General features: G+C 43.8%; 2 protein-coding genes across 5 annotated transcripts in view; both read left to right on the plus strand.

Moving 5' to 3' along the window:
• Positions 1-449: 449 nt before the first annotated feature.
• Positions 450-11,115, plus strand: ifrd2 (interferon-related developmental regulator 2). Of its 3 annotated transcripts, XM_034537494.1 has the most exons (13): positions 450-988; positions 2,073-2,123; positions 5,755-5,871; positions 6,031-6,115; positions 6,271-6,395; positions 6,502-6,659; positions 7,278-7,331; positions 7,590-7,768; positions 7,905-8,013; positions 8,184-8,318; positions 8,483-8,611; positions 9,253-9,345; positions 9,515-11,115. In XM_034537494.1, exons 1-13 carry the CDS (start codon positions 946-948, stop codon positions 9,593-9,595), a joined length of 1,359 nt encoding a protein of 452 aa, XP_034393385.1. In that variant the 5' UTR covers positions 450-945; the 3' UTR covers positions 9,596-11,115. The 3 variants fall into 3 exon arrangements, with proteins under 3 accessions (XP_034393385.1, XP_034393386.1, XP_034393384.1); XM_034537495.1 differs by lacking the exon at positions 2,073-2,123; XM_034537493.1 differs by lacking the exon at positions 450-988 and having other exon boundaries at positions 997-2,123.
• A 1,256-nt stretch (positions 11,116-12,371) lies between these two features.
• zgc:136971 (S9 family peptidase) overlaps positions 12,372-19,163 on the plus strand; it is a 9,521-nt gene continuing 2,729 nt past the window's right edge. The window contains exons 1-16 of one of the 2 annotated variants that reach the window (XM_034537847.1): positions 12,372-12,753; positions 13,569-13,704; positions 14,038-14,113; positions 14,204-14,279; positions 14,552-14,664; positions 14,917-15,060; positions 15,493-15,584; positions 16,019-16,056; positions 16,153-16,274; positions 16,353-16,413; positions 16,978-17,072; positions 17,358-17,409; positions 18,265-18,365; positions 18,544-18,676; positions 18,782-18,865; positions 18,946-19,026. In XM_034537847.1, coding sequence (XP_034393738.1) covers positions 12,633-12,753; positions 13,569-13,704; positions 14,038-14,113; positions 14,204-14,279; positions 14,552-14,664; positions 14,917-15,060; positions 15,493-15,584; positions 16,019-16,056; positions 16,153-16,274; positions 16,353-16,413; positions 16,978-17,072; positions 17,358-17,409; positions 18,265-18,365; positions 18,544-18,676; positions 18,782-18,865; positions 18,946-19,026 — 1,525 coding nt within the window. In that variant the 5' untranslated portion in view covers positions 12,372-12,632. The remainder of the gene's footprint in view (positions 12,754-13,568; positions 13,705-14,037; positions 14,114-14,203; positions 14,280-14,551; positions 14,665-14,916; positions 15,061-15,492; positions 15,585-16,018; positions 16,057-16,152; positions 16,275-16,352; positions 16,414-16,977; positions 17,073-17,357; positions 17,410-18,264; positions 18,366-18,543; positions 18,677-18,781; positions 18,866-18,945; positions 19,027-19,163) is intronic. The other variant, XM_034537848.1, reaches the window with a different exon arrangement.

The following is a 19,163-nucleotide window of genomic DNA, read 5'->3' on the forward strand; positions in this document are numbered from 1 at the left end:
AAAAAACTGCTTATTTCGATGTAATTGAGATCTGTAGTGAATTTATGTGCAGTGGGAAAGTGGGTAGGTCTGTGTTTGCTTCTGCCCTCAGATGCCTTGGTACCAAATTGTAGACTTTAGGTTCAATAAATCTCAAATGACCTCCACCGAATTTATTTACTTTTTTTGTTTATATTCATTCTACGTCTATCTCCCTTTATTTAAAAGCACTTTAAGCTGCGTTGCTTGTGTAAAAGGCACTTTACTAAAAAGTTATTATTATAATTGATCTCAAAGTGTTGTTTTATTTCAGTGATTTCACCATTGTTTTTCTTTAACATTTCAACAGACTTCTGTCTGATCACTATATTTACTTCCGACCCATCCTTTAGAATAAGATGAGATTAATCACTGAATTCGCCCAGAAACCAGAACGTTGTTGGTTTCGACACCGGAAACGGGGGATGCTAGCTAAACTAAACTGGCAACCCCGGCTGCTGGTCGGATCAACAAGAGGAAGATGGTAGGCTTGGCGACAGCAACGTGCTCGAAACCCCGTCCCAAACACTTTGGACATTATTCCCTATCGCAACCGGGTATTAGATACCGACTACCGGGGGACAACCACAGGTAATACAGTGTCAACGCCGTGGAAGAGAGTGGACTTTTTACTCCGCCAAAAACTCTTTGATCCGGCACTGAATCAAACGGGGAGTTGCCGAGAAGCTGCTCGGTGGTTGGAGCTCGTGAAGGACGCTAGCCGCCGTTAGCCGGAGTGTCAACACAACGCGTGCGAGAGGGTGTAATTTGGTGAGCTTTCAACCGGGCTGTCGGGACGAGCCACGGAGAGCAGCCCGGACCCCTGCGCCGCCGCCCCGGTGTGACTGGAAGCGGACTAACGCTAACCACCTCGAGCTAACCGCCGCCTCGTGTTGTTGTGAACTGTGGCTCGACGCGCTGCTCGACATGCCACGGAGGAAAAAAGGGAAGCGTGGCTCCAGCAAGCCGGGTAAGAGCAGCAGTGACACCCGCGCGGACTCACCAGCCGGTCCGCGGAAAGAAGTACCCGCTGCACGTCAAAGCAGTGTGGACGCGAGCTGCACGTGAGCAGTGTGGGTCTCTCTCCCACGTGGCGGAATTAAACCCGCGATGCCGTCCCTGCGCGTGGCCCCGCTTCACTCCAGCTGCTTGGCTCTCACGGGTCTCCAGACTCCGATGTTAAACAGACACAACCGCGATGCTGCGAAAGCGCTGCGGTCGGTCTGCGTTGTGTTTGTGACACTTGTGTCGAAGCTACTCGCTTTAAGGTCACTGAGTTTATTATATATCTCTTAAATGCAGAAGAATGGAAGAAAAGGGTGCTTCGTCCACGGTTAACCGGTGATTCTTCTCGCTACCGAGGCCCTGATTGGCTAAAGCTACACTTGCCGGGTTAAGGTTAACCGCACGCTTATTTTTAGCAACCATGTGCCACTTTGGAAGAGGTAACTTTGGAGAAACTTGTGTTGGAGAGGAGCAACATGTGCAACAGCAACAACTAACGGGGGTCTTTCAGTGCATTAATGTGCACACCATTCGGGTTCGTTTACGTGCAGCTCAACGTGTGTACATTAGTGGTGCGGACACAGGGCGTTACAGCTGTGGGTGTTTTTAAGGCTCACGTTGTATGTAGTGACGTCATCCGGGAGGCGCACACGTGCCAGCCTCGAAATACACGCACATATAGGGTTTGAGAGATGTATAGAGTTCGTCTAATGGCGCTCCAGATTAAAAATAGAGACTCTACGGGGAAATATAGACGCTGACTAAGATGAACAGTATTTCCACATGTGTCAATTTGTATGATGATTTTTAATTCAAGGCTTCTGAGCGGTGCAGTATTGTGAATCAGTATTTTGTAATGCAAAGTTCCAGGAAAGCGGTGCTCACTTCTGATGTTTTTCTATCCCATCATGGTCATTCATGCATTTATTTTACCCATCTTTCCATTCATCCATTCGTTAATTTATTCACCCATTCGTTCATCCGTTCTTGCTCCAATCTGTACACCCTTTACCCATCCATTCATCCCTCCGGCCATACGTCATCTCCAGGCTCTCTTCGTCAAGAGGTTCTTCAGCTGTCGACTAAAGCCTCGCTGAAAGGTAACTCCTCTGACGCTCGACCCCCTGACCCCAGCTTTGTTTCTAACGTAAGGCTTCTCCCGAAGCTCCTGAGCCTCACTACAGTGCATGCAGTGAAACCCGCCAGCCTCATGCTTAAACCCACCGTGCTATTTCTCCAGCTGCACCTGCTCCTCATACATTTCTTACCCAGGCTGCTTACTGTATTAACTGACTGGTTGACTTTCCCACAGCCTTGTTGTGTTTTTTATTTGGCAGCATATTGGTCAAATTACTTAATTGTTTGCGTTTCTTCAGTCGTGCCTGAACACCGCGAGTTGACGCTCTTCACCATTCCTCTTTTGATGGCTGTTTAAAACACAAACGGCACGTGGCTGTAAAGAAAGTTTACCTGCATCCGACCTTCTCATCAAGTTGTTCACTTAATACTGGCTGCTATCACCGTGTCTTGCATCATCACTGTATACTTTGCCTAAATCCGAGTGCACGCATTGCACCATTGTGGTTTAAATCTTTCCGATCACACAAACATATTTTTCTCTCATTTGCTGGAACCAAAAGTTTGGATTCATGCAGTCGTTGCTTCCTCCAGTGCCTCGGTTCTCTCTCTCATATGTGTATATCATGCCAGTGTAACATTCTTGACACTGTTTTCAAATAACCTCACTGCACGAGAAACTGAGGAGTTAGTCGGGCTTATTTTGTAATTGTGTTGTCATTATTCGTTGTGGCTTTCCCATCCCACATTGCCTTACAGCTGCCCTGTGTTTATTTGTTTTTAACACGTGTACAAGTGATGTTTCATCGGTTGATTAAGAGTTAAAATCTGCACGTTTCCACAAATCTCTACAGATTACAAATTGGGCAGAATCTTTAGGAAGAGGATCTGCTGACGGACACATCAGATGTCCAAGCCAAAGGGGGGAGTTGGAGCTAGTCACCTGGCCAATGGCCATGACCTTGTAGTACAAGCTGGAAGACTTCACAGATTAATTTAGTCTTCCAGCTTCTGATGTGTCCGTCAGCAGATCCTCGGGCACTGACAGCTGGAGCTATTTGAGTGATGCTTATGAAAGCGTGTGCGTGCGCGTGTGGCTTTTAAAGTAACCTGCTCTGTGGCCGGTGGGTCAAGGATGTTGTCTGTGAAATAAGTCACTGATACGGTGTGTTATCTCATCTGTGAGCGGTAGCTATGTGAAAGAGAGGCTGCAGGAATATTACATAAGGAAGGCAGGGCTGCATTCAGGGTTTATCCTTTAGAAAAGGAATAGCTGGAATTGTCACGAGGTCAGCCAGTTCAGAAGCATACGCTCACTTGCACACCTGGTTTTCCAACTGACTGTAATATACTGACGTGAATGACAAGGTAGTTATTAATTAGACCACAACCTGCAAAGGTTGTCATTACAGTACAGTTTTGGCATTTATTTAATTACCCAGCTACTATCCAGTGAGCTCATTTGTAAAATATTTCAAAAGCAGCAGCAAACAAGTAAGATGGGATGGGAATGGGGCTAAAGCTACGTTGTTCAAACGGGTGTAATTGATTTTTACTGCCACTGTTTTTCTCGCAATAGCAATTTCAGAAAAATGGAGAAGTGCCTTTTTAAATGATGGCGTGATACATTGTGGTCAATTAGTCACACATTCATCTGCATTTACCGTGTGGCTGAATCACTTTTGCAATTAAAAGAACAACCAGAATAGTAAGTTGGACAACAGCGTTACAAGTTGGTCTTCTTCATTTACACATTGTGAGCTCAAATAGTAAGAATCAATAATGGTCTGTCTTCCAGTTACTCAATTAGCTGCTTTTGAGTTCTTCTCTGGGCACAGGTGGACTTAGCTGAATGAAATCAGACAAAATGTCGCAAGTTGTCATATGTACGTAATATTTGGGCATTGAGTCTGTTCCTATTGTAGGTAGTCTGATTAATAATATAATGTATCCTTTATTAATCCCACAGTGGGGAAATTCTTCTCTGCATTTGACCCATCCTTGGTTATTAAGGTGCAGTGGGCTGCAGTGAAGCGCCCGGGGAGCAACTCGGGGTTCAGTGTCTTGCTCAAGGACACTTCAACATGTAACTTTGGGGATCGAACCGGGTACCTTGTGGTTACGGGACGACCACTCTCGCAGATAAAGTAACTACAAGTTCCATGTGGCATTGCTGCAACACTAAAAGTGACCCTGACTGTCCTGGTTGACATGAACATGAACACACAGTTGCATGCTGACCATTCTGAATTGTCCACACTGAATGAATGAGTGAGTGAATGGCCCCTCTGGTCTCCAGTAATCCAACCCACAGTAGAAAGTCCTGAGCCAGCAGGACCCTCAGGCTTAGCTTAGCCTGCCTGGCTCGACCTCAGTGTAACTGACTCACTCCGTCTACTTACACACAGGGCGGAGCTGTGTGGGAACAATAAAACACAAATTACCGCCTCGCGTCATTATGCCCTGATTATTAACAGAGGTAATCCTCCCCTGTGTGGTATGAGATTAGGGCTGCAACTAACGATTATTTTAATAATCAATTAATCTGTCGATTATTTGTTTGATTAATCGATGAATCGGATATATATATATATATATATTTTTTTAAAGCATTAATTTCCAACCCTTTATTAAGAAAATGCACAGGTAACAGGTACCGTAAATTCCGGACTATAGAGCGCACCTATCTATAGGCCGCACCTGCACATTTTTATAAGCAAAAAGTAATTGTACATAAATAAGACGCACTTGTCTATAAACCGCAGGAAAAGGGGGCGTGGCTTGTCTCGGTAAAAACAGTTATTTCTGCTGTTCACCACGGAATAAATAACCACTAGTTCTGCTTTATACTTGTGGACATCCCATAAACGTCGGAACATCTAACGCCCTGGTGTCTGGGTTCATAATATCACCCGTAGGCTCACACAGCTCGGTGAATTTCACCGACTCCGTCTCGATAACTTCCGCTTCCAGCGCTGCAGCATGCAGGCGGGCGAGGAGGGGGCGTGGCTTGTCTCCGTAAAAACAGCCGTCCACCACGGGGCAAATAACCATTAGTTCTCGCACAACGTTACGGGTCTCTCCGATGGTCTTTGCTCTACCGGCTTTTTTTTTGTTGCTCTGTGCTCAACTCAAACTTTTTTTTCTTTTTTTATACTCAAACATCTCCGCGTCTTATTGGGTGGCGTAATAATCGCGCGACACAACGAATCGATAATGCAATTCGTTGCCAACTATTTTAATAATCGATTTTATCGATTCGTTGTTGCAGACCTATATGAGATTGATGGTGAAACATGACGAGGCATATAAAAATGACCCGAGGAATAAAAAAAATTTAAAAAAAGATACACTTAAATCCTCCTTGTGTTACACTGCAGAGGTGTAGCTTACCCAGATACAAGTCCTATTACAGTTTAAATATAACATCGCTGTATTTATATACGCTAGGTTGGTGGCGTTGAGTCTGAAGTTGTGAGAGTCAGTCTTGTGTCATTAGGTGGTACGACGCTTCATAGAAGAAGACTCTCTTAAATGATGGCATTCTAGTGCTCGGTGTGTCTGCTATTTTGTCCTTTTCCGAGTATCCCCCTCTCCCTTTTTTATTATTCTCTCGCCTCACTATTTCCCCATCTGCCTTTTTTCTGTCCCTAGGTGCTAGAAATGGGGTGAAGGGAGAGTCCGGTGCCAGCGATGAGGAGCTGACGTCTGACATTCTCAGCCACGGCAGCAGTGCCAGCGAGTGCACTTCTGTGCTGGAAGAGGGCGTAGGTTTGTACTTAAATGCAGATAATGCACACATAGATACATACATGCTTATTTATTTCGGATGATGGCCAAAGGAAATCTTTTTGTGTAAAACTCGCATGACCCTAAACTGAAGCATTTAAAGCTGAATACAGTTCCTGTGTGTCGACTTGCCCGACACAGGAGGGGAGCCGGTGGATGAGCAGACGGCCCAGGAAGAAACGGTTGACAAACTGAAGCAGTGCATAGACAACCTGATGGATAAGAGGTGAGGTCATGTTTTTTTTTTTTTGCTTTCACCCAGTCATTATTAATAGTATGAATAGTCAGGAATGAACAGAAAGACATGCAAAGTCTTGGTGCAACACCAGACCGTGGGCGATATTAACACAAACCACGGTCTCCTCTCGGTGTCCCTCTCAGCACCAAGACGCGTCTCGCAGGTCTCGAGTCGTTGCGACTGGCCTTCTCCTCCCGAGTGCTGTACGACTTCCTGACAGAGAGACGCCTCACCATCAGCGACTGCCTGGAAAGAAGCCTTAAAAAGGGTACGACAGACTAACCTGCTGGTGCATAAATCATTTCATCCTCTCGTCTCCTCGCGTCAAAAAGAACTGCCGTTAAGCTAATAAAACCCCTTCTTTTCCCCTCCAGGCAGCGCGGAGGAGCAGGCAGTGGCGGCCACAGTCTTCGCTCTGCTCTGCATCCAGCTGGGGGGCGGAGACGAGGCAGAGGAGGGCTTCAAGATGCTTCGCCCCATCCTCACCGCAATTCTCATCGACAACGCTGCCAGCTTAGCAGCCCGCCAGAGTGTGAGTAATCACATTAACCTTTTGGATATCATAATTTCCGCGGAATGTGACAATAACGACAAGAAGACCAAAAACATCTGGTTGATTTGGTGCAGCTTTTAAAATGCATTTCTTCAACCTCACGCTCACTAAGTCAAGTGAGTCATAGTTCAGAAGTTCTGTTTCAAGGTGGACTGTCCATGACACTGCAGTTGATACTGCCCTTATCAACGGCAATGTTCTAGACAGTGTTTATGGGACTTTTGTGGACCTCTCCCACATTGTGACATTAACATCAGCCATTTTGATTTCTCAGCGTTGTGAACTCTGGACAAACAAATATAGGCCAACGGGACTAAATGATGTGCACAAAAATCACAGTATTTTTCTTTATTTTTAAATCTCAATAGTTGCCTGCTGTTGTCTAAACCAGGTTATTTACCACTTTGGAGTTTTCTGAACATAAAACATTAACAAACCGTAACAATTTTAGGGTTGACTTGGTTATTTAAGAAACAAATTGCATGGTCATACGTGTTTTGATGTCGCAAACTTTGCATCAGGGGAATTCCCTCTTCATGCTCGCTGTCCTTGCTTAAATAAATGTTATTTGACTATAATTGCCTTTTTCTCCATCAGTGTGCCAGAGCTTTGGGGATGTGCTGCTATGTCTCCACCTCTGAAGAAGGAGAGGTGAGAACAACTTGCTCTCAGGCTGAATCTATCATGATCTCATTATTCTGGCTGGGGGGGCTACAGGGAAATAGTGTGACCGCTAGTGGTTCACAGGGTTTCTGTTAACCTGTTGTTACCTACTTGATGTATAAAATAAGACAAATCAGGCAACAAAAGCCTTCTGAAAATTCCCAGATAAAATATTATCAAATGTGTGTACCTCATATTTTCTGTCTCTCCCCCCCTCCCTCAACATCCCCCACTGAACCTCTCCAGGACTTGATCAAGTCTCTGGCCCTACTGGAGAGTGTGTTCATGTCTTCCTACCCCAACAGAGAGGGAACGCTGCCAACACCCAAACCGGGCAGTCCAGCCCTGCACAACGCCGCCCTGCAGGCCTGGTCTCTGCTGGTCACCCTCTACCCTGCGTCGAGACTGGCCGTGCTGCTGGACCTGTGAGTGGAACAAATGAACATGAATGCATCCGTGTGGACTAAAGAGTAAAGTCATCCTTCACTTTAGTTGTGTGAAGTTTCATGGGTGGGACATTTTGACGAATCCAGCAGTGATGCTCTCCCTCTCTCCCTGCAGCCACCTCCCCAAACTGCAGGTGTGTCTGCAGAGCAGTGACGTCAACTACAGGATAGCAGTGGGAGAGACCATCGCCCTGTTGGTGGAGCTCAGACGAGATATAGATGAGGTACACGCACACACACACACACACACACACACACACGCACACGCACACACACACACACAGAGAATTGAGTACCTTTGTGTTCTTCTTTTACCATTCAACCCATTACTACTTCTTTTTCTCCCGTTTTTATTATCATATCTGTTTGCTACAACTATGTCACTTGTGTGCAGGAATTTGCGGTGGAGGACAGTGAAAGTATGTGTGAATGTCTGAAGAGTTTAGCCACAGACAGCAACAAGCATCGAGCCAAGAACGACCGGCGGAAACAGCGCTCAGTCTTCAGAGATGTGCTACATTACATCGAGGTGTGTGTCGCCGCTGCATCGATGACATTTTTTTTAATACTTTATTTTACTGTATCAATAAATTGGTTCCTGAACATGCATATATGCTTTTGATATACATTTTCACGTCGTGCACATGCGCTTTTGCTTTGACCGTGTGATGTTTTTTCTTTCTTCTCCTGCAGAACGACGACTTCTCCGAGGAGAAGATCCAGTTTGGAGTGGAGAGCATTTACATCGACAGCTGGATGAGGAGGAGAATCTACGATGCCTTCAAGGAGATCCTGGAGTCCGGAGTCAGACACCATCTACAGGTCAGGAAACATTGCGGCTTCAAAATAAATAGTTTGGTGTGTTCTCACAGGAGTAATGGCGTGTTTGTGACTTTGATTGCTGCAGCCTCGTTCACGGCCCGCTCATGTTCTGTCACTTGCAACTGTGTAAACGGTGTTATGGGATGGCTTTTGATCCACATATGTCTGCATTACCTCCATAGAAAGATACTAGTTTTAGTTGCGTCTCTTCGGTTGTGACTGAGCTATAATATGAGTATAATGCTGGTGAACACATGCACCACATATGTGTGGGTGAATCCCACTGCCACATTATTCAATTATTATAAATATGTTAAGCAAATTGTAAACACACTCTGAGCCCTGCATTTTTGCAAGAAGGAGCTTTTGTACTGCAAAATGTAACCGATGACTGCAGATTGGAAAGGAAATCCTAATTTAGGTCCTCAGTAGGCAAGATGACTTTAGGCAGTTTATTCAATTAAGTTCTCCATATTTTAGTGGAGGTGAATAGTTAATCTAATTTCTTTCCCTACAATTGTGTTTTTTTTCTTTCTTTCTTTTTTTTTTACTGTTGAAGGTCTCGCCATCACATGAACACTGTTGGACGTTATTGTCTCCAAAACCATGTCTTTAATGTCACTGTTTTGGTTTTTGTGCAGTTCAACCCACTACTGAGAGACATCTTTGGCCTCGGCTCTCCCCTCATACTGGACGCTACGACCAAAGGCAACAAGATCTCTAGATTTGAGAAGGTAATTGCATCTCTTCTGCCCTTGAAGCTCAAACCTGCTGACTGCAGCAGTGTGTGTGTGTGTGTGTGTGTGTTTGTGTGACCGCAAAATTAAGCAAGGCATCCAGTGTGTTTACAGTGTGAAAAGAAAAACGTTGTGGCATTCATCTTCTAATCTTTTTCTTCAACAGCATCTTTTCAACTCTGCTGCCTTCAAGGCCAGGACTAAACAGAGGAGCAAAGTCCGGGACAAACGGGCTGATGTCATGTGAGGAGGAGGAGATAGAGATGGAGGAGGAGGAGATGATGGAGGAGGATGAGGATGAGGAGATGGAGGAGGAGGTAGTGAATGGATGATATGCAAGGAACTCCTTGGGCTCGCGTGAGATGGATGCAAAATGATGCCTTCGACACTTCAGCGGTCAGACATAAAGACTCAACAAACTGAACAGGGCTTTTCGCTCGTGCTCTTCACTAATTCTCCAGATTCAAGATGGCCAACATTTATATTCTTAGCTCCCACTGTCGAACGCAACTTCACTGTTCGTCCTCGCAGACGTTCCGTTTTTTCACCCATCCATTTTTTTTAATGAGTCATATTCACACATTTTAGTTTGGTGCTTCAAAGTGTGTGGGATTGAAACTACTTAATTACAAAGGAGTAAAAGACATTTCATATCCAGGTATCAAAAAGGTCTATCTATAGAAATACAGATCAAGTGAAGTATTATGTAAGACTCAAACATTTTGAGGCTTTATGGTGCATTTGAGATCTGAGGAAGCCTCCATTGTGCTGATGTGCTCATTTCTCATACTCGGCTTAAACTGCTGCCTGATGGCTTGACGGGTCAGTCGAGTCTTATTTTTAAATTCTTGTTTTTGACTTTAGTTTCCACATAAAGCTGCTCTTTGAGGACATCAGTCCTGGCTAATGCCTGTTCGAGCATCATCTTCTTTGACAAAAAAAAAGACAAGCAGCCCCAATGAATATTCTTTTCCTCTGTCGGCTAAATATTCCTCATTGTCCTCTCAGCCATCCTCTTTCCACCCAGAGGGGCTACTTCCATCTGCCCAACCAGAAACTGACTTTCCAAACAACGCAACCTAAAGGAAAATGTGTCTGGTGTTTGAGTGTTTTAATTGAATTTTATTTCTCATCATTAAATATAACAAAAGATGCCTAATTAAAAAAAAAAAGATATATAAATATATATCATATTTGTATTGCTATTTTTTTTTATTGAGGAAAAATATGTTTTAACCATTTCTGGTGGATAATTGTAATTTATTATAAAACCAGTACTGTGGGATTTTTAAGAAACTTTAAAAATGCTAAGAACTGTTTACAGATACAATAATGTGATACCAATGACGAGAAGAATTTTATAATGTTTTTATCATGTATATTTTAAAATGTGGGTGGGTGGCTCCTACCCTGTGCATGCATGCCGATGGACTGCGTAGAGATTTATGGTAAAATGTGTGGGTGGGTGAATCATTGGATCCATTTGAATGATCTTTCTTCTGATGAGCAGTAAATGCATACTGGCCACTAATGGTGGTAAGTTGTTTTTGATTCTATTACATAAACGATTGCCTGGGAATTTTTAGTAGCTTGGTGAAAGCCTCATCAGCTCTCACGGTTCCTATTGTTGAACTGGGTCTGAACCCCCTGGATGAAGTCCAGGATCAGGCCCCCCATGTTACAGCTTTACCAAATTTGACTCAGTGGTTCTGGAGTTACGGCACACGGACAGAAGATGGATCAAAAGAAATAAAGACTAAGCATGTTTCTTGTGTCTTTTGTCATTTCAGAAATGTAGTTCTTTAAGGAGATGTAGTTGTATTCATCCTGGAAAGACTGGATTTTAGTGAACGACAGATCAGTTGGGGAAAATACATTTTAATACACATTTCCATTCAGTCAAGTGAGGCTGATCATTCCTGAGTGGTGGGTTTGATAAGGGTTATAATTAACGATTGTGTTTTTCACTGTCCTTAAAGCAAACAATGACCACTTACATTAAGTTACAATCACATTTTAAAGCATTATAACAGTGATTAGAATTTATAACTGATTTATAATACGCTGATCCTTAAAAATAAAAATGCAGTGACTGACCAGCAATTCCAATGCATATTTTACTGCTTATAATCCTACTGTAATAGTGCTGGAAGCAGATTCATAAGTATGTCTATAATGCAGACACGGGCGTCGTACCAAGTTTTACTCACTGCCTCACTAACCCCCTGATCTCACTTCGTAGTACAACCTTCAGTCTTTTTGTTTACGACCTTTAAGAAATCCGGTTAGCAGGTTACATAAGTTCATGTTTACATTCAGGTTTATTGATCGGCCCTGATGACTTCCACCATGCTGTGTTATCAAAACAGAGTTACTCAGACCAGAATCATACAAACAAGTCTTCCTTACTACTCAGGGTTTACTTTAAACTACATACACATTTTATCAGGAAGTATGATGTACAGTAAGTCATGCACAAAGACTTTGATTTTTGTAAACCACTTCATACACTTATGAATAGGTAACAACTGATGTAATTTCCTTCATATTTGACCTTGCTCTGTTACTGTGAGCACTTACATATCTGGAGAAGAGTCATAAACAGCATTAATTGTGTGGATTACAATCTGTACTGTGGAAACAGAGAAATAACATTTAGTAGTAGTATTAAAGTAGTGTATTGTGTATTGCAATTATTATCAATTTGACTTTATGTTAAAGACGATTGCTTCTGGATTTTAAAGTTGGTAACGAAATACGAGAGAACCTTGGCCTTTATTTTGGTTCTCTCGTTTTTGCGTTTTTGGATTCAGACGAAAGCAACGAACAATGGCTGTTTTCCGTTATTAATTGTTCAAGAAGTGCACTATAATGATATCAGGACTTGTGTTAGTACAACTATTAACCAGTGCATCAGTAATATATTTACATCAAGAATGACCATCTTTGTGATTATGCGCTGCCCCCGTGAGGTCAGCTTTCTCTACTACACCCCTCCAAACGGAGCCAAAGTGGTATCGTCCATTCGGGATTTCAACATGGAGGCGCTGACAGCGGAACCACCATTGTGGTTAACCGTTCAATCAAGTCCGGGAGAGGCGACAGTACTGTGGATAAATTAATAAATGCAACTGCAGTAAACCGAGCAACGCGACTAATTGAACCCTCCGAGCAGCTGCCAAGGGTTTGACGCTGCGCGAGCTTGCCTCGTCTTGTTGAGCGTGCAAGTGGCTGGGTTCTTTTAACGTGAGCTCTGTGCGCGCGCCGTACGGCAGCGTACACGGATGGACCCCGGGCGAGTCACCGCGGTGTACGGAGAGGTCAGCGGTCTCCCTGCGCTGGTTTCCGCCCACGTGAGAGAAGAAGAGCAGCTTCCAGAGCTCCGCACGTACACCGTGACTGCAGGTGACCGCCCCCCTCTCTCTCTGTCCCGCCCCCCTCGCTTTCCATTCAATTTAAAGGAGCTTTATTGGCATGGTGCCACACGTAAGACAAAACAAGAAACGTACAGAAATGCGTGAACAGAGGGGTGTAACATTACAACATCATGATGAAAAGTATAAATATAAATGAGTCAAGTTTTTCTTCAACAGAATTTTGTTTTGATTTTGCTCTACTGTGAGCTCTACATACATAACTAAAATAGAAGACACAAACAGCTACAGGATATAAGTACAAATAGCAACTGTGTCAATATTATATGTGTTTTTGTTTATATATATATATATATATATATATATATATATATATATATATATAGAGAGAGAGAGAGAGAGAGAGAGAGAGAGAGAGAGAGAGAGAGAGAGAAAAATAAGTGTGTATGTACAGTTGCCTATGGCTATGTACAGTGCTAAGGGTCATTGCAAGACTACTCCAATGATTGACAGTCAGGTTGGTTTTATTCTATTGGACACTGGTTTCCTGTATAGTCGTGGAAAAATAGCTTTAATGTCACATCAAAGCTCTTTTTCACATAAAAAATTAGCTTTAATGTGAAAAAGATTTTTGATGTGAGTAAACCCATCTTTTTCCCTGGAACAATACCCATCAACCTGACGGTTCTCAATGGGTATATTGCACAGTTCATTGGATCGTGGTTTCAACTCGACCCATTTCCACTAATGGAAAATACTTAAGCATCCTCAAGTTATTACAGAGATGCAATGAAGATATGTTGAACAATAATCTAACTTGGAAAACTTCACCATGTTCACATTCAGAGTGGAGTCAGAGCGACCTGGTCCGAGGCTCCAGAATACTCTACTCGCAGCAGTGGACTCTGATCACAGACAGCAACGACCACAAGAGCATCAGGACTGTCCTTCCACCAGGACCCTGTGTACCGGTGTCTGGAGAGTGAGGACACACACACACACACACACACTCCAGAAATGTAAGAGTTGAATGACCCTCATATTCCACAGAAAGCTCATGTTTTGTAAATTTTAACCCTAAAATGTAAAATATGCAAAATAACTGGTCAGCATTTTGGGGTTGAAGAGCAACTTAATAGCAGTTTAAAATCACGTCTTTGCTTGAACCTCTCAGATTAGCTGCAGTCGTGGGGAAGCGTGACATCACTGTGTAGTTACTGGTGCAACAAAGGTTTAAGCAGAGAGTACAGTGAAACATGGCTTTTCAGCCCGGGTGAGTTCGGCTTCGAGCTTTTATTTCTCCTCTGCTCGTCAGGGTGCTGAGTGGACTTTCGCCCATTCAAGGCCTGAGGGCCGTTGTCAGGGAAACAAGTGGCCACCAACTTCTCGAGGTGAGAAAAGCAGACCTCAGTATCCTCTTGAGACATCAATGCTGGAGCATTTTGACAGACCGCTGTGGTTTTTTGGTTGTTGCCGTTCAGATATGGGACCGCCACGGCCTCAGGAAATGCCTCAACCTGACTGCTCTCAACAAACACGGCAGAGTGTACGATGACGGTGAGACGGACACTTTTAATGTTGTCACCCACACCGTTTCTTGTTTCTCCCTAACAAGAAAGACGGCTGATCCTGATCAGAAATAGCTGAGCATAACTGTTGCATCATCCTTTATAGCGTTTACCACATTTGTTAAGTAAGGGGACACTTGTACAGCTTTATTGTTGTATAATCATGTGTTTATGTTCAAACTTATTGTTGTGTGTGTGTGTGTGTGTGTGTGTGTGTGCGTGTGTGTGTGTGTGTGAGTGAGTGTGTGTGCGTGCTTCCAGCCCAGTTTGGCTGTCTGTCTTGGTCGGAGTGTGAGAACAAACTGCTGTATGTAGCTGAGAAGATTAAGAACACATCAATAGAAAAGCATGATGGGGAATCTCCATGCAGGAAGGTATTACACAGACACACACACACACACACACACACACACACACACACACACACACACACACACACACACACACACACACACACACACACACACCTGATAGACACATCGATTGTAAATACATCAGAAGGATAGAACATTTTGTATAATACATTCTTAAGCCAAAGAAGAAAAGAAAATTACATTGATGTCATTAACTACACAGGAACAAGGTAATGTGTACGTGCCACTTATTTGTCTATATGTGTGATTGAGCCCCAACAGGACAGGAGTGTGTACTGCGAAGACTGGGGCGAGTCTCTGACCAATAAGAGCGTCCCGGTGATTTGCGTTGTGAATCTGCAGAGTGGCTCCATCAGCGTCTTGCAGGGCGTCCCGCACGACGTCTCACCTGGACAGGTGAGGACAGAGAGGCTTTCAGCTACTTCACCTGACACCACAGGATCTTTATGTTTTTGGGACTGCTAGTGTGTGCAGGTCCGAAGTATAGAAGCCAGGACAGATTGATTGACATCTTTAATAACAGTGTGTGTGTGTGTGTGTGTGTGTGTGTGTGTGTGTGTGTGTGTGTGTGTGTGTGTGTGTGTGTGTGTGTGTGTGTGTGTGTGTGTGTGTGTGTGTGTGTGTGTGTGTGTCTGTGTGTCTCTGTGTGTGTGTGTGTGTGTGTGTGTGTGTGTGTGTGTGTGTGTGTGTGTGTGTGTGTGTGTGTGTGTGTGTGTGTGTGTGTGTGTGTGTGTGTGTGTGTGTGTGTGTGTGTGTGTGTGTGTGTGTGTGTGTGTGTGTGTGTGTGTGTGTGTGTGTGTGTGTGTGTGTGTGTGTGTTGTCCACCAGGCTCTGTGGGCTCCCAGCAGTCAGTCTGTGTTTCTTGTCGGTTGGTACCACGAACCTTTCAGACTCGGACTGCGGTTCTGCTCAAACCGCAGGTCAGATTAATGCTTTGTTGTCTGAGTCGGCATGAAAAACAACCGCAACTTAAAAAGAATTGGAGAAATAAAAAAAGACATAAATGATAGCGGCACATTACTTATTCTAATGCTTCCTTTTACCCAAACCATTAAATCCCTATTGGTCTGTTGACTCTTCTTTTTTAATACATAACGTATATAAAAATTGCCATATTTACATACAAAGATCAGTCAGTTATTGTTATTATGACAGTATGTTGGTGGCAGGGGAGGTAATTTTCTTGTGCGTGAGATGTGCGGAATCAAATCTGAAAAGGAAAACAGCAGAGATTGAGCAGTAAAAAGCAGTAGCAATATTAAACATTGAATTAATTTGGGCGTCGTAAGAATAATGATTTTGTAGAGCAAGGCTCCAAGTATTTCATTTGGTGAATCCTAAAACTCTGTTTCAGGTCAGCGTTATTCAAGCTCGACCTGGATGGAAACTGTGGTGAGCACCTTGTTCTTTGTGTCTTTGTTAATTCAACACACTCACACACTCTCTCTGCTCCTTCGATTACTGAACTCCCTCCTCCCTCCAAACCAGAGCGCCTGTCTGGGGACAACCTGTCGGTGTCATGTCCCAGGCTAAGTCCAGACGGCTCCACGCTGTTCTACCTGCAGGGTCGAGTGTTTGGACCCCACAACCAGTGCCTCAGTCTGCAGCAGGTACACTGTGTGTGCGTGTGTGTGTGTGTGTGTGTGTGTGTTTTCATTTGGTTAACAGTGACTGTTAATCCTCCACAGTTGGACCTGAGAAGCAGGAGGACGTCCATCCTGTTGGACGTTGTCAACACACCACAGCCTGGTAGGTTACATACTGTTACACTAGCGGGCTGGTAATGTTGTTGGTTTCTTTGTTTCATATTTGTTTCCCCTGACTTTCCCTCGAGTGCCACCGTGAGGTTGACATTTGTGGTTTCCAGTGAAAATGTAACTATTGGATACCCCCCCTCAACTTGACTTGCAGCAACTTTGGTTACACTTTAGATTTTTCATCCAGGTCAACATTTTTATTTGTCCAATACTCATTCTCATCTACTTCAGATGTACTCAGCAAATAGTAGCATGCTAAATGTAGATGTTCAATATGATGAGTACCTGCTAAATGTCCAGTTTTGTAGGTACTGGCTATGATTGCTCGATGAATTTGGTCATAAATGAACACAATTTGGCACGTCCAACAAAAATGCAGTAAAATGAAGTCCTGAACAAAGCAGGGGATAAAAGAGCTGATATGGGGAGTGTGAGAGTGCTCTGTGGAAGACCAGCATTTATATAAGATATATATATATATATATATATATATATATATATATATATATATATGAAATCAAAAGGTAAAACATGAATTCTATCCACTTTGTTCCAGGGGAGTTTGCAGGTGTGTATGAAGCTCTGCCACCCTGCTGCTTGTCTGCAGACGGTCAGAGAGTGGTGTTCAGCAGCGCCCGGAGAAACTGGAAGGTAAACCACATATCTATGGGATAATTTGTCTCTAATCGCTAATTAACACACTTTTTGTTTCAATGGTTCACAAGTCGAAATGTAAAAGTCCCAGCGTGTGTCTATCCGTGAGGTTCAGAGGTTCTGGACTCAACGTTGAGCAGAGCGAGGCTTTCTGTTTTCCTCTTGTCGTAATGCTAAGCTTAGCTCATCAACTCAGACAGGAGAGTGCTATCCGTCATCTTCTTGTTTTGTGAACATGTTTTCCTATAATTGTGTGTTCATCATGACCTCTCCCTCGCTCAGGATCTCTTTATGGTCGACAGAAGATCAAAGAAAGTTACATCCCTCTCTGATAGTAAGAGTCCATCCTCTCCTCCACCTCCTCCTCCCTCTCTTCTGTCCTCGTCTCCGTCTCTTCTTTTCCCTCCTCCTCCTCCTCCTCCTCCCGTTCCTTTATCTTATCCTCCCCTCTCTCCTCTGCTTTCACCTCCTCCTTCCCCCTGTTGGCCTCCCCTTCCTCTGCTATTTCCTGCCTTTCTTCCTTTTCGTCCTCCTGCTGTTTCTCCCTCTACTCTGTCATCTTGTCTTCCTCATACTCCTCTCTCCCCTCTTCTTCCACCTCCCCCTTTTCCTTTTCCTTCAGCTCCAGCTCCTTCCCCTTGTTCTGACTCTCACTTTCCTCCTCCTCCTCCTCCTCCTCCTCCTCTTCTTCTTCCTGATCCTCCTGTCCCTCCTCCTCCACCTTCTCATCCTCACCATCAGGATTACAAGAGAAAACCGGAAGGTACGACAAAATCAACATGTTTAATATTGCCACTGCACTCCAATCGGGGAATTTCAAAATAATAGTAAAAAGTAGCAGAAACCCCGCAGGAGCAAAAATTAATGCATTTTATCACAGTAGAAACAATCAACTGTTTTTACTGGGATCTATGGTTTAAGAAGTGTTCAGATGCAGGTTTTATAGCAAGACCATAATTTTAGACAATATAACTATTCAAATGCATCTTCTGCATAACGCCTACATCGGAGATTTGGATATACTGCTGGATATCAATACATACCTGCACAATTTTATATGGGTTTATTATTTCAAAATCCCTTAAAAAACTTTGACCAGATCTTTATCTCTTAGTTGTGTTCCGTCTATTGTGTTCTGGCTTTCCTTCCTCACTTATTTTTTTTGTCTTTGTTGTTGCTTCCTCTGCAGGTTTTTATGATCTTCCAGATTATGGCAGCTGGAAGCTGCTGACAGTCCAGAAGGACCTGATGGTTGTCTGCTGCTCCAGCCCCAACACACCTCCCACCCTGGTCAGACTGCACACACACACACACACACACACACACACACACACACACACACAGGAGGAATAAGAGCAACAAGCATTATTCTAAAATACAGTTTACTGCATTGTTAAAGAAGATAATTCAGTTTTTTTATTGTTAAATGGACCACGTGATTTTGTGTGTGCGTGTGTTTTTTTTGCAGAGGGTGGGTTTCCTCCCGTCAGCAGGTGAGACTGTGACCTGGCAAACTCTGCAGCAGCCTGTTATGACCTTTGACTTCCACTGGACTGTTCTAGATGTTACAACTCCACCAGAGGAGGACAACACACACTACTGTGAGCACGAGACACATACACACACACACACACACACACACAATGATCAATCACTCTGTCAATATGAAACTCACTATGAAGTCTCTCTCCTCTCTCTCTCATCAGCTGGTTTAGACTTCGGGGCCGTCTTGGTTAAACCGTCTCGTCCCCCCATTGAAGCCAAGACACCTCTGGTCGTCTTCATCCATGGTCTGTGTTTACTTATCTGTGTTGACGTGTTGAAACGTATTGCTTGATTTATATTATGTTTTTTTTTTTTGCTCCGCCAGGTGGGCCTCACTCCCAGTTCCCAGCAGAGTGGAACTGCACCACAGCTGGATTGGCTAAACTCGGCTTTGCTGTGCTCATGGGTGAGATCTCTCTGTTTCTCTCTGAAACAAAAAAACAAACAAACACACACACACACACACACACACTCACACACACACACATACTTAAACTTGAAATGGAGATGGCATTTTGCAGAGGATGTAGTTTACTTTAAACG

This window comes from Cyclopterus lumpus, chromosome 7 (genome assembly GCF_009769545.1).
Source record: "Cyclopterus lumpus isolate fCycLum1 chromosome 7, fCycLum1.pri, whole genome shotgun sequence".
Lineage (NCBI taxonomy): Eukaryota > Metazoa > Chordata > Actinopteri > Perciformes > Cyclopteridae > Cyclopterus > Cyclopterus lumpus.

Bases quoted from the DNA above. Each gene is read 5' to 3' on its own strand.
- ifrd2 (XM_034537493.1), top strand. From the start codon at position 1,880: ATGCAAAGTTCCAGGAAAGCGGTGCTCACTTCTGATGTTTTTCTATCC. The intron at 5,872-6,030 runs GTTTGTACTTAA...TGCCCGACACAG, and splicing joins TGTGCTGGAAGAGGGCGTAG to GAGGGGAGCCGGTGGATGAG. The intron at 8,319-8,482 runs GTGTGTGTCGCC...CTTCTCCTGCAG, and splicing joins ATGTGCTACATTACATCGAG to AACGACGACTTCTCCGAGGA.